At 41.9% G+C, this 15,688-nt stretch overlaps 1 protein-coding gene across 2 annotated transcripts in view; it reads right to left on the bottom strand.

The window, feature by feature from the left end:
* Positions 1 to 15,688, bottom strand: part of erbb4b (erb-b2 receptor tyrosine kinase 4b) — a 549,356-nt gene that overhangs the window by 281,494 nt on the left and 252,174 nt on the right. For both annotated transcript variants that reach the window (XM_080456958.1, XM_080456959.1), the window contains exon 2: positions 8,340 to 8,491. In XM_080456958.1, coding sequence (XP_080313084.1) covers positions 8,340 to 8,491 — 152 coding nt within the window. The remainder of the gene's footprint in view (positions 1 to 8,339; positions 8,492 to 15,688) is intronic.

Genomic DNA, 15,688 nt, shown 5'->3' with positions numbered 1-15,688 from the left:
AATGAGAGGGAGGGGGAGAGAGATAGAGGGAGGGAGGGAGGGACAGTGTGTGTGTGTGTGTGTGTGTGTGTGTGTGTGTGTGTGTGTGTGTGTGTGTGTGTGTGTGAGCGTGTCTATGGGCCTCATACTGTAGAGGTCAATGAGACTACCCTAGTCACTGACCTCATACGATGTCATGGTAACCAAACCTTAAACTGTATTTCTTATCTGCCTCCCCTGCTCCCCCCCCCCCCTCTTTTCTAATTGTCAGGCTAATGACGCGAGACCTAATGGAAATATTTACTGTTTCCATTGGTAAATGATACTTCTATAATTAACACCATATCAGACCATTAGCCACTGCAGGGACAAAGAAGGCGCGGAGTCGCTCAGACGGACAGGAAGGGCAGAGAGTGTAGTGTGTGTGTGTGTGTGTGTGTGTGTGTGTGGGTTGCGAGGCAGACTTACAGAGGCCTTAATACAGCTGGACATTTCAATAATTATTAACCACTTCCTACCTGTCGTTCCTACAGTATTTATTTAGGGCATGTCATAATAAAAAAAATGTATCTGATATTGTTTGTGATTCGTCGTACGACAATATACAGTATATGGCTTAAAACTACACAGTGTCACTTTTTCAAGTGAATAAATTGTCATTCTGACCAATCTGTATGGTGTATGTATGTTAATACAATGTAACTAACATAACTACGGCAGTTGTATTTGGTCTCCTATGCTCTTCTATTGAGAGATTACAGATGACCACTAGTGGTTGACCATTGGTACTGCCTGAAGGTCAAAATTCAATTCCTCCCCTAACCAGGTGTAGGCTACTCTATTAGCTCAGCGGTTAACATTTCTGCAGTTGCACGGGGGGGGGGGGACCCACGTTTTATATCTTGAATAGAACATTAAAGTTACAGATTTAAGTCCCAGGTTTAAGTGGTTGTAAGTGGTTAAAGGCAGGGTAAAAATGTTAAATAGCTTTATATTCTGATAGTAATCATTGCTATAGAGGGTTTGTTCAGTAACAGGAGTCTCCACGTCTCTCCAGCTCTTTATTTTCAGGTCAGGATACCAATGTGATCCAATCAGGATAGAGAACTCAGACAGGATACAGATTAAGTGAAAGTGAAATTGGAAGTGATGACACAAAGAAATGAGCAGACACAATTGGATCTGGAACACTATCAAATTCAAGCTGATAACACTCTATAGCAATGTTTACTATCAGAATATAGTGCTTTAACCTTTTGACAAAAACCTTTTTGTTTTAACCAAAACATATCACGTATCCTACCTTTAATGCGAGCAAATAACCTGATGTGACTGTGCCGTGGCTGACTGTGACGTACTGAGAGGGAGGGTGGGGAAGGGTAAAGATAAACAATCCAGACACACATCTATTTATGGTTGAATGCAAAGGGCAAGAAGAAGTGTCTAGTTTACTTGGTCTCATAATATCATAAAAACACTGTTTGAAACCAACGTGACGAAACCAACTCGAACACAACTCGTCATCCGTGCTCCCCTCAGGCAGGCATGGCGCTATGCAAAATGTGCGTCCGGTCTTCCGACTCGCCGTCTAAAGGAAGGATCGTCTTGTAAATAACTGTACTGTATGTCAACAGCTAAAAGAACGTTCCGTTTTGGCTGTCGGTGCGAATGCGCGCCGATGACAGAAAGAGAGAGAGAGGGGGGGGGGGGGGGTCGTGGCTTTGGCGGGACTGCGGTTATTAATCACGGCGCAAGCCTCGATTCATCTGCCGACGCCGAGGCAGTTTGGAAGATGGACTTTATTTACTGCTAAAGCTGTTCGCGGGGTTTTGGGAGGCAGACATCAATCTCTCCCACTATCTTAAAAAAGGAAAGGAGGGAAAAAAAGGGGGGAGTTGGGAGCATCAGTTTCAATCACTCTGCGAGACAAGGCTGGAAGCCATCGCTGAGCGCTACACCCGCCCCCACCCCCACCACACGCACCCTTTACACTCAGTGTTGCCAGATTTTTTAAGAGAAATAAGGAACCAGGTCTATGAAAACAAGCCCATAAGAAGCGACTAACACATGAGCTTCGCGATGCGAGCTGGTAGATCTGCTAATAGTTTTTTTTATCTTTATCCTGGTACAAAAGGTTTTCAGATGGGGATAGGCGGGACAATTACATATTAGTTTGGGCGTCCTCGGCATGAAAATGCCCGCGGACCCCCATTTGAAAAGATATGCCAGGGACCCCCATAAGAGAAGATTTGTATGGCTCTAGCAGTGATTCTCAACCATTCTAACTTCAAGGACCCCCAGTTTGACATGCATTAGGCTACGGACCCTATTTAATGGCATTTCTATCTCTGGGACCCCAATTTATATTGTAAAATCAATGTTTATTTAACTCTAAGAGTGTACAAATGGAACCAAATGGACCCGTTAGGGTCCATTTGGTCACTCTCAGAGTTACCGTCCCATAAGGTCATTTGGTTCCTAACTATCCATCATTTAGCTGGGGACCCCCTGGAACTCCCTCAAGGACCCCTGGGGGTCCCCGGACCCCACTTTAAGAAACAATGGCTTAAACAACATGCCCAAGCAAGCCCAAATAAGCAACAATACAGAAAACCCCAAAGCTGCTTACAATAAGCAGACATGGCAACGTTGCTCACACTTATCATCTCCTTCTTCCCTGACTCAAGGTGAAGCTTCCTCTCTCTCCCCGGGGAGGCATGGCATTAATGTGTTTTTAAAAATAAGAATCATAATAATATGCCCTATAAAAATACACACCACACCTTGGTGCTCCCTTGCTGTTTGGCACCCTGCGTTCCTAATTAGAATGTTCAATTAACCCTCGTTAATTGTGCTGGATCCTGGCAAGCGAGCGCCACAGGGAGCTTCTCTCTTTTTTTGGGGTAACTGAGTGGCAACCCAGGTGGCTGTGTATAGTGTCGTAACCAGTGGTGGAAAGTACTCAAATGTTTAAGTAAAAGTATCAATACTGCAATGTAGAAATACTCCGTTACAAGTAAAAGTCCAGAATAAAAAAATTACTTGAGTAAAAGTACAAAAGTATTGGCATCAAAATGTACTTAAAGTACTAAAAGTAAAAGTACTCATTATGCAGAATGTCCCATTTCAAGTTTTCAAATGTATAAACATCTTTTGAAAATAGCAGATCTACAAGCAAGCTTGATCGGCTATTTTCAAATGGCCGAAATGTATACAGAGCTATGAAGTGGTTAATGTAAGTTTTGTAATAATAATCAAAATCTACAAAGTAATTAGTAACTAAAGTTTTCAAATAAATGTAGTGGAGTAAAAGTACAATATTTGCCTCTGAGATGTAGTGGGAGTAGAAGTAAACGTATTGGAAATTGGAAATACTCCAGTAAAGCACAAATACCACAAACTTACAGTACTTAGGTGAATGTACTTAGTTACTTTCCACCACTGCTGATGTGCCTTCAACCTCGTTCAGAGAGTACTGCACTTTGTTTGTGCGAGAGCACTACTGGTAGCCCTGTCGAAGGAGAGAGCAAATGAAGGCAAGCCAAAAGCCAGAATTGCCTCCAAACTGGGAGAGTGATTGTTCTCTCAAGACTGTTTCTGCAAAGTTAAACAATAATCACAATCGCTTGTTACTGCTGCCGCCGCTGCAGCTCTCTCTCTCTCTCTGTATTTTCCTCTGAGTCCCTGGGGCCTATTACCTCTGCGGGGGTCCAATGGTATCACTTTAGCATCTTTTCTCATGCCAGCCTGCGTTTTGTTTTGCATTGCAGGAGGTGTGGGGATATCGTCTGTGTTGTTTTGCGAGAAAACAGCAGGTTTCAATGCCTCTATTTCATTTGGTGGCTTTGATCTATCCTTTCTGTCCACGAGACACATTAAATATAACTCCCAGGGCGGGTTTTTAAACGAGGTTGCGGGACCTTTCACTTCGCTACAAATCACTTCGCCACCGAAACGCATGTGGCGGCCAACGCGGCCGCTCTACGCGCTCACAACGCATCACATCACCATGCGTTGTTGTCAGCTTGTATATCGGCTATTTTCATTGTATGCCGATAACGCTGCACAATGGAACTTTCATCTCCTACCCCGGATTTGAACCCGGTTTCCCGCACGAGTGCTGACATTTTTACCATTGAGCTAATAGAGCCTGACTGCTTGCTCAGGGGATAAAAAGAATCTTGACCGATGTGGTCAAAATTCGTGTCAGATCCTGTGTCTGTGAGACATGACCTTTGACACGATCTAAATGTCTCAATAGAAGAGTAGGGAGATAAAATACAACCACCCCAATTGTATAACAACATTTTCATTTTATTAATTTAAACAAAAGCAACATAGTGCCGCTTTAAAGGGTTAGTTCACCCCCAAAATGACTTTTTTTCTATCGATTACACACCCCATGGAGACTTGAATTCATGGAGATTTTTTTGTTTTTGTCGCATTCCTAAGCCAATAATTTGATGACTGGCGGCGGCTCCGGTAGGAGACTCAAAGTGTCAACTTTGAGTCTCCTACCGGACACATTAGCATCTTTCCGCCTGTCATCTAATTATTGGCTTAGGAATGCGACAAAAAGTAATCTCCATGAATGCAAGGCTTTAGGGGTGTGTAATTGATAGAAAATAAGTAACTTTTTGGGTGAACTATCCCTTCAAGTAGTTACAATCTCTCACAACTAAACAGAAAAATAGGAAAACAAAGCTTGGCTAGTTTGGGGGATTGTGTTTTTTTTCATATCTCTTCTTACAGGCAGTCTGCTGAAGCCCCGATTCATCCCCACAGTAATACCACTAATGCAGTCAGCACTTCAGCCCAGAGCACCCGGGGAGCTCCTCCCCGACCCCCCAAATAGAGTGGAATCAATTGGAGTTTGATGATGTTTCAGGAGAAGGAGTACAGCCAACGCCGGTCCAGGGTGAAGCGCTTGAGAGGCAGAGGGCTAAAGGGAGGTCAACAGCGGCGGCATGAATTCAACCGTAGTGGGCTGGTTTTCTCCTTTCCTCCAGCAAATTCCTCTACAGCGCCGTTTCACTCCCCTTCGTCTGACCTCTCATTACCACGCCATTACTGCTCTGGGCCTGGAGGGGCCGCGGGCTGTCATTACCTGATGCGGCGTGCGTGCGTGCGTGCGTGCGTGCGTGCGTGTGTGTGTGTGTTTAACCAAGCATGTTGGGGCGGCAGACATCCATGTAAGCTATTTCACCTCTGCACCCTCGCCCTGGCAACAAGCATCCTGCGGATATACCGGTCCTCCAACATTTGCCACATTATCCATCTGCCTGCATTCCAATTTAACTCTGTTTCACCGTTTCTGTTTCCTCTCGTTCTCCTTTCTTTCAGACGAGGCACTTGCCATCCGCCGTGCAGCCGGCAGAATCAATTTGCAACACCCTCCTCCCCCCCCCCCCCCCCCCCCCCCAACGAACACTGTGTGGATTACCGATGTTATTTGGCAGTCTTTGCATCAAGTTGACTCACAAGTAAAGTTTAGGTGTGTGCTATACCAACAGCAGTGGTTCTCAAATCCTTTTTCATTTCAAGGACCTCCTGAGAGATTCCATTTTGTGTTTCTCAGAGTTACAGACCGGTAAGGGTCCATTTGGAACCCCCCCTCAAGGAAACCTGAGGGTCCCTGGAGCCCACTTTGAGAAACACTGATCTACGGTATTTAACTTTTTTTCCCCCTTAAGATTACTAATAAATATTTGAGCCATTGCTGAAAGGCATGATTTAACCACTTTAAACCTGGAGTCCCCTATTTTGGGGATGTCATTATAGCCAAACAAATACAAATCTCCCGCATGTCTCCAAACCGCCCGACAGATGGTCTTCAAACATGGCGTGTGTATTAACAAGGACCCAAGGGAGTGATGTGGAATGGAACATTATTTCTGGATCGGCAGGTTGTCCAGAAATATCTACAGATCCACAAATCTCTGTATCTGTCTGTCTGTACGTCGTATCCCTTTTATGCCCATATACTGTCTAGAGATATGATACAATATCGTAAGTACTGACGCCATAGACTGGCGTCCGAGTACTATGATAATGGGTACTGCACAAAGTACTCTGACAATGCATTTCAACAGGTATAAGGGGTTTGCATAACCAGAGGGGCATGCCTATCCTAAAATTGGCTAATGGGAGGACCGGCCGGTGGACCACTTCATCACGCTCATGTCACTATGACTCAGCATGCATGTTGCCAGTAAAAGTATCAATACTGCAATATATAAGTACTCTGTTTCAAGTAAAAGTCCGGAATTAAAAATATACTTGAGTAAAAGTACAAAAGTATTGGTATAAAAATGTACTTAAAGTACCAAAAGTAGAAAGCACTCATTATGCAGAATGTCCCATTTCACGTTCAAGTTTTAAAATGTATAAAAAATCTTTTGAAAATAGCCGATCTACAAGCTCACAATGCTTGTAGATCTGCTATTTTCAAATGGCCGCAATGTATATAGGTCTGAAGTGGTTAATGTATGCTTTGTAATAATAATCCAAATCTACAAAGTAACTAGTAACTAGGGGTACACAACTCCATGTGTACCCCTCATATCTCGAGAACTGTCCGCATTGTGAGCTTACAGATCTGTTATTTTCGCTATTCGCCGTACGTCAAAGCATATATGTAGGTCTTAAGTGGTTGAAGCTGCTGAATTATCTTTAATCAAGGAGGAGATTTGTTCTCAATGAGAGAGAATCAGGTCATTTGGTTTTCTATTATTCCATGGCTGGGACCAATCTGGCAAGAACATGCACACAATCAGTTTCGGCACTCTGCACTAGAGGAGCGTTTGTGATTAACTGTGATTAGACGGCCTCTCCACTCTGCATATCATATTGGTTATGGGGACACTAATCTCAACCATGATTGTGGTGAGAGGATTGAGCACAGGACATTGTCTGGGCAACAAGGTCGAATGAGGAAGCAATGATTACAAAGTTCACAGGATTATATTTAGTTGTGAACTTTTTTTAAACACACTGATTTTAAACACTTAAAGCTGCGCTGTAACTTTACTGTTCTACCCCAGATTTAAAGCCGGGTCTCCTGCGCAAGTACTGAAATTGTTCTAATTGAGATAATAGTACCTGGCTGCTTGCTCTGGGGAAAAAGTCCATTTTGACTCTCAGGTCAAAATCTGTGTCAAACCTAGACACAGGATCTACTGTAAATGTCTCAATTGAAGAGCAGGGAGACAAGGCATCCCGATTGTATAAGTTATATTGCATTAACATACTGTACCATACAGATTAGACAAAATAACATTTTCATCGCTTAAAAAATACATAATACAGCTTTAAACCCTTTTCATAGCGAAAACAGCCCTTTTCAAAATGTCTGATTTATTTTCTATTTTTTTTTTTTTTTAATCTTCACCTACAGTACAAGTCCAAAACAGGGACGCCAGGTTGAATGCGGTTAAAGAGATTAGCGGTAGATCAGAGATTAATTTCAACAGCAGCAAAACATTTTCTAATATCCTCATTAAAGTATTAATCAAAGGCTCATGTATTCAGTCGTATGCTCAGTGTTTCACAAACACATTTCACAAAAACGTATTGCTAAATAAAACATTTCCGGGAAACTGCCCGGCTCCGCTAGTTCAATGAATTGAAGACTCTCCTTGGGCTCATTCATTGTAGTCATAATTAAACAGGACTCCTGGCTAATCACAGTAGCCTTGGGAACCAACGGTGCCCGAGCCATGTGGTCCACAGGTCAGGAGCCCATCTCCTGTTTCTGTGGTGTGAGTACACCTCCTGGACATGACGCTAGTATGTCACATGATGTACAAGTACACAGGGACTTACCCCCAATCCAACCCTTGATGCTGGATCGGCCGGCACTGGGTACCATTTTTATAGTCTTTGGTGTGTCTCGTGCCGGGGATCGAACCCCGACCTACCAATCTCAGGGCGGACACATTAACCACAAGGCCACTGAGGTGGTAGTCCCAGGCTAAATATAGCACAATTTTTTGCAAAAAATATATTTTTTCTTTGCCTTCTCTGTGAAGGCAAAGAAAAAGCTAAATAAAGCCGTTTTCATCAGGCATTCAAGCCCACACAGGGTGATTAACTGATACCAGGCATGCAAACAGCCCTGAGGTGAAAAAGGTGGGGGTCAGGTGTCACACAATTGCCCTATTTGGATTCAAAACGGCTATTGTAGCTGAAAAGCTACAAGTTTGCATGTCTGTGATACTCTCCAACCAAGAGATACAGTACAGGCATAGTAGTTGAACCGCAAGGCAACTAGTGAGTAATTGACACTTTTCAAACGAGGTAACCAAGAGATATATGCGTTAAGTGGATTCACGTAGCAACCACAGGACATGGTGTCTTACTCGGAGGAAGGTGAGGTCACGGCTGCGGTCGATGCTGGTGATCTCCAGGTTGCCCATCACCACCTCACAGTTCTCGTAGTACTTCCTCAGGGTGCGGTACTGCTGCTCCAGATCTGACAGCGTGCTGAGCTTGTTCTCTGTGCCGGCACACACTGGAGGGAAGAACCAAGAAGGACAGACAGGACACGCAGTTACAAATGGAACGCAGTGATTTTTTAAAAACTTTTACAGAAGGGTTTCCCAAACTTTTTAGCTCGAGACCAAAAATGAGAAATTTGATGTCTGCCCGGGACCCAGACTAGTGAAAATAGCCGATCTACAAGCTCACAACGTGTCACAATGGGATATGTTGTGAGCTTGTAGATCTACTATCTTCACTGCTTCTTATTTTTTTGTACATTTACGGAATTTCTGTTTATTTTTTTATTGTTTTGAAATTCAGTTAGATAAAAATGGAACGCAGTGATTTTTTAAAAACTTTTACAGAAGGGTTTCCCAAACTTTTTAGCTCGAGACCAAAAATGAGAAATTTGATGTCTGCCCGGGACCCAGACTAGTGAAAATAGCCGATCTACAAGCTCACAACGTGTCACAATGGGATATGTTGTGAGCTTGTAGATCTACTATCTTCACTGCTTCTTATTTTTTTGTACATTTACGGAATTTCTGTTTATTTTTTTATTGTTTTGAAATTCAGTTAGATAAATATATATATTTTTGTACTTTAAAAAAGAAATATATATATATATTTCTCTGTAGTAAACGGAAAAAAGGGATATTTAGAAAAGAAAAATCTTACAGTTTGGACATACTTTACAGTATGTCCAAAACACACACAGTGTGTCACACTCACAGTGGTAAACCTTCACTGCTTACTGGTGAAATGAAACGTCAATCAGAATGAGAGTGATTTTCAATCTGTATGTTACACACATCAAATGAATGAGTCCATATCACTGTGGTGACATGAATTAGACCACGTTTCTGTCCAGTCTGCTTCCATTGCATAAACAGTGTACTGGCTTCTCTTTGACTATTATTGTAACTGGACATGAACAGTTAAAGGTAGGGTAAGTGATTTTCTTTGGTTAAAATAAGTGTTAGATAGCTCTATATTCTGATAGTACTCATTGCTATAGAGTGTTTGTCCAGTAAAAGGAGTCTCCTTGTCTCGCCAGCTCTTTATAAAACAGAAAATGCATTTTAGTTTCAGTTTCATTTCCAATTTTATCCAATCAGGATAGATAACTCAATCAGGATACAGATTAAACAAGTGAAATTGGAAGTGATGACACTAAGAAATGAGCAGGCAAAATTGTAAGTGGAACACTATAAAAATGAAGCTTAAAAATGGGTACTTTCTCCTGATTGGCTGAGATTTTGACACCTACCGGAAAATGTATTTTCTGTTTATTAAAGAGCTGGAGAGACGGGGAGACTCCTGTTACTGAACAAACACTCTATAGCAATGATTACTATCAGAATATAGTGCTTTAACCTTCTAACAAAATACTTTTTGTTTTAACCAAAAAATATCACTTACCCTACCTTTAACAGAAATAGCATCACGTTTAAACAAAAATCTGTTTTACACCTGTTGGTTCTAAAATAGTATTACTATTATTGAGGGGTAGAATTAATTAATTATTCACAGGCAGCACAGAGTCAAATCGTAGCAGCTTGGGGTCTCTGTACTCACTACCTGAAGCTAGCTTTAGCCGCTAAGCTAATATGCTAAGCTAAGCTGCTACAAAACAAACATTGTGGAGTCAAACGGCCAACTATTCCACCATCAAAATACCCCCTGGTCATATTCTACTTTATGTGTCTCAGTTAACCCACTTTATCATATCTCACCTGGAACATAGTTTAAAACACATAACATGAATTAGACCACGTTTCTGTCCAGTCTGCTTCCATTACATAAACAGGATGTACTGGCTTCTCTTAGACTGACAGAATCCTGTAGTGCTCACTGGAGTGTAATGCTCTGTATGTGTTGTCTTTGGCAGGATTGGAAAACAGACTATTTGAGTAAAGACTAACATTACATAAAACAATATGACAGAAATGAAATTCACTTATGCATGAACTCTCTCTTTTTAACTATTTAACTTGTAATACCATGAAATATATTATGAACTCGAATATGAATGAATTACAAGAAATAAACAACAAAATATATAGCTCAATAAACAAAGAAAATAGGGGGTGGCTTAGGCTTATCCCACATGTACATCTGACTGTACAAGGAATTTTGTCTCAACGAGGTTGATGCATCACAATGAAACATTTTCAATCATTTAGAACTATTTACTCAAAATGTACAAAGTACAGTTCAGGCATTTAGCAGATGCTCTTATCCAGAGTGACTCATCTGAATAAATGACATGAACCTTGGTCAACTAACAAGGTAAATAATCACATAAATAAAGTCCAAAGAGAACAGTGGGTCAGGTACCAGGTAAACATCAAACCTAGCATCTGTCTAAACAATATGCTAATATCTAAATATTATTCAGGATCAGAAACAAATCAAAACAACAAAAACATGTGAACAAATAACTAACATACAGTAGTAATCGAAAAAGGTGACGAGGGGATACAAGGAGAGAGGAGTCTGGTCAGTCTGGTCTGCAGTTCTGACTGCAAGGGAGAGTTTATTCCATAGTTTGGGACCCAGGAGGGAGAAAAGTCTAATAGACTCTCAGACTAGAATCTAAGAGGCAAAAGGCTAATGTTCCCCGTCACACAAAGATTTGGAGGACCCACTGTAGTAACTATGAGGACCACCCCTAGGGGTCCTGGACCCTCTGTTGAAGACCCCTGGTCTAGGGTGTTTCAGGCAAGGCTCGAACAGACTTCCTGTGTTAGCTCATCTACAGTGTCAGTGAGCACGAAAATGTTGAGATAAGCAGAAAGAAATGCTAGAAATTGTATACGATATAGTATGTTTGTACACTATTGTAGATGCTAACTACAGACAAGTTACTCCACACAATTGCTCCACCCTATCTCTCTGACCTCATCCACCCTTACACCTCCCTATCTCTGATCTCATCCACCCTTATGCTGCGTTCACACGGGCAGATAAAGATACACAGATACACAGCATATTTGCCGCTCTGTCGCTTTGTATCTGCGTTGCTCAACACGGTCGTTGACGTCATCAAGCGCTGTGTCATCGGAGCTACGGTTGTAGTTTTGTATCTTTGTATCTGGAAGTTGAACCCAGCTCAACTTCAATTTGTAGCTTTGTATCTTTTGTCTACAAACGTCTGATGTTGCTTTGTATCATCTGCATGTTGCTGGCTTCCATTGGAAATGAATGGTAGCATGTAGCTTTGTATCTGCCCGTGTGAACACAGCACTCATCCACCCTTACTCCCTATCTATCTCCACCCTGCACACAGGAACCCTCTCCCTGCCTACAAACAGACTCTGAAAACCATAACATTCAAAGCCTGTCACCAACCTCATCTGTTGAGGCTGTCACATTATTTTAAGCCCGATTTATGCTCAGTTAGTTGCGTGGCAAAGCTCTATACAAGCTTGTGTTGTGAGCTTGTAGATCTGCTACAGTATGAGAGTATAAATCAAGCATTACTCTGTTCACTTGTGATTCTAGTTTTGTTTCTGTTTGTATCTTGCGTTGTATGTCCCTTTGTTATATTTTGATACTTGATTTCATACTGCACCGTGCTCTTGAGTCCCTTGAAAGGTATTTCAAATCAAAAATATAATAATCAAAATACAAAAATACAACAACAAGTATTATTATTAACACGTGATTGGCAACTTCTTCCACCAGATTGACAATGCTCCCATCTGTCAATCTGTCATTTTTACACATAAATAAACACCCACACTTGTTGTCTGGGGAAGCAGATTTTCAAAGGACTTGAAAGTCATAGTCAGTCTTCATTAAAAGCACAAAAACGAATGTATTTTATTGTCTCTGTTGGGTGGAAACCTCATATGTCTAAAACTGTTACTTTTCAGCATTCAAATTCAAAAGTATCAAAAGTAGCAGATCTACAAGCTCAAAACGTGTTGCTTTGCGCCACGTTTCGAGCTTGCAGATCTGCTACTTTTGATACTTTAGTGTGACGCTGTAGTATGATCAAGTATGGCATTAATTTAAGACAAAACACAAAAAGTTTGAATATGGAGATAAGAGGTTTCTGCCCGACACCAACGTTATAATAGACCATTGTTAGCAACTGCTCAAACAGATGGATAAAAAACTCAAAATCCTATCATTAATTTTGACGCTAACGCCTGGAACGTAGACCCGTCATTTCTTTTGAACATTTTTTAAAGAATATTTAATTAACATTTCAAATACATATATTTTTTTCCTTTCTTGTTAACTTTGCATTTTCTTTTTCTTCTGAACTTCTTAGCTGAACAGAGATTTAATAAGAGCATTAAGGAGTTTCATTTGCTGTAGAGACTGCATTAAGCCATTCAATCCGGGAACGCATTTCTGTAATTTTCGATTACTTTGGCTATTAAAAAATTGCAGATATATAAGCTCATAGCGCGGCACCGAGTACTGCGCTATGAGCTTATAGATCTGCTATTTTTGAAAAATCATGAAAATGTGTGCAAATCTTTGAATATATATATTTTTAAAGCAAACATTTGTAAAAATGTGTTGTTCCAGGGACCCCCAGAAGCAAAGATTTGAGTAACAAATATAAAAATATATATATTCAAAGATATGTGCACAAACTCATAGCTCGGCACTCAAAAATGACAGAGATGCGTTCCCGGATTGAATGGGTTAACTCTACTCGAGCTGCTAACAGTTGCGGTACAACATGACTGACAGGGCATTCATTCATTGTTTTCCAACAGTTTTGAAGAGACAGCATCTCTCTCCAAAAGAAAAACACTTGAGCGTCCATTATCACGAGAATCTTTGAGTCTCCACACCTAATTACATTTTATTTCTACCACTTTGATGTGCAACTTTGAAGGATACCATCGAACATCGCTGCTTTAAAAAAACGGTACAGCAGTGATTGCACATCTACACAACACAAAAGATGGTGCGTTCACAGACAGAACCCTCTTTTAACCCATTAAAACCGGGGAAGCATCTGTGTGATTTTAGATTGTAGGGTTTTTGAACATTTTAGAAAGTATGTTTTTTAACAAAAAAATTCTCTTCTGGGGGGTCCCTGGCACAAAACATTTTCATATGAGGGTCCACGGCCAAATATATAACAAGTTGGGGGTTCTTGGCACAAAAAAAGTTTGAGAACTAGTGCTTTAGAAGGCATTTGTAGAATTGGCCTCAGGTCTTAATGGGTTAAATTAAAAGAAATCCACTGGCTACAAACAGCAGGTCACATCCAGCTTCTCTTGGAAGCTGCTTTCCGCAATTGCAGTCCCAGTCAAAACACAATTATGGAGGGGAATAAAAACAGATGACATGAAAATGTCCAGTCTGAGTGCCATCATCATCATCATCGTCGGCACCAGATGATGGCAGGACAGATGAAAGGCCGTTAGCGGCTGTCCAGGCTAACGCACTTGACACATAATTAAACCAAAACCATTTCCACTCATCAAACACCTTGCCCCCTACGACCGACACAAGCCATCTGCCCTGTCAGCTGGCGCTGCCCGCCAGCTTCCAAACATACTGTATACACACACACACACACACACACACACACACACACACACACACACACACACACACACACACACACACACACACACACACACACACACACACACACACACACACACACACACACACACACACACACACACACACACGGAAATGTACACATTGAACAAAGCAGACTCATGCAGTCCCAGGAGTCCGCAGCTTGGCCCTGTAAGTAATGAGACAAAACAACAGCAATCCACAGTTAAGTCCCCTCAAAGCTTTATAGTGTCTCATTCAGAATGTGTGATATATCCACTGTAGGCTGCAAGAGAGTGAGTGAGTGACTGGCCCTCAAACACCAGTAATATTCACAGTGCCATGCATGGTTCTTCCTTGGTTGTAATTGTGCCAATAAGCATCCATGGTGTTTAATCAGAAACACGCCTATTTAACCAGTCTGCTTTTTTTACTCCCTAGTGCAAGGGTCTTCAACGTTTTTTTTATAATATTTTTTTTAGGCCAAGGACCCCTTAACAGAGAGAGATATAAAGCAAGCAAGTAAGACGCTGAACCCCTAATTGCTCACGATGAGCAGGTTGGTGCCTTGCATGGTTTCCTCCGCCATCGGTGTATGAATGTGTGTGTGAATGGGTGAATGTAATGCACAATCAATGTAAAGCGCTTTGGATAAAAGCGCTATATAAATGCACCATTTACCATGCAGGACACGGAAATCTTGCACGCGCCTCAGCTGTAATCGGCTGTCAGTCAGCCTATATAGCCTCCTATTCCCCATTCACAGCTCTGCTGGTCATTACGTCACACATTCATACTCCAATCAGAGCTCATGCCTTAACAAAGAGGTTCCTTTAAATACGGCTTTGCATTCACTAGGTCTCTGCTCGTCTTGGTGCCTGCTTCACTGCTGCTTAGCTGCCTCCTCCACCCCAGCCTCCACCTCTTGATCAGAGACTGGCATAGGCTCAAATACTTGTAATATTATATCTGCTTATTCACACTATGTCAATGTATTGCTTATTGTTTGATATTGTATTCCTATGGGTTTTTTTCTTAAAATTCCCTGATTGTGCTTAGCATGCTGCTTGGACAAAATTCAGGGTATATAGGGTAAGAGCGGAGCCTTTAACGCCAATCTTAACTGTATTCCATTTGTTGCAATAACTGGTTAAATCTACTTTGACGTGAGTTCCTGACTGAACTGCAGCGGTGGGTTTCCTTCTCGCCCCGACCCCCTTCACACTTCGATGATAGGAGGGCTATTGTCAAGACGAAGGGCTGACAGGTCACTTCCCAGCGTCTTGTCGCGCCGTCACCCGTGAACTGTCGCTGCCTCGGCGGGGCTCTCGCCTGCCTCTACCAACACGTCCGCCCACAAAGACCTTTTACTGGCTCTTCTTTATGTTTTAATGCGAGATACCACACGAACGCATGCACGTGGACATGCAAGTACAATGCATAGCTGTTTCCTTTTTGCATGTCATGCTATATATCTCCTGTGCTCCTGAGCCGAAAACAGCAGATCTAGAAGCTCACAACGTGAGTCGTGATGCAACGTGTTGTGATGCATTGTGAGCTTGTAGATTGGCTATTTTCGGCACTGGGAAACCGTCGTACAACTACATATATAAATCAGGCTTTACCCCCAAGGCGAGCTGAGCTGTAAACTCAAAGTCAAAGCCAGACAATGCCCCCATCACCG

This window comes from Gymnoscopelus braueri (assembly GCF_963280865.1).
Source record: "Gymnoscopelus braueri genome assembly, chromosome: 18".
Taxonomy (NCBI): domain Eukaryota; kingdom Metazoa; phylum Chordata; class Actinopteri; order Myctophiformes; family Myctophidae; genus Gymnoscopelus; species Gymnoscopelus braueri.
This window is presented reverse-complemented; position numbering and strand designations above follow the sequence as displayed.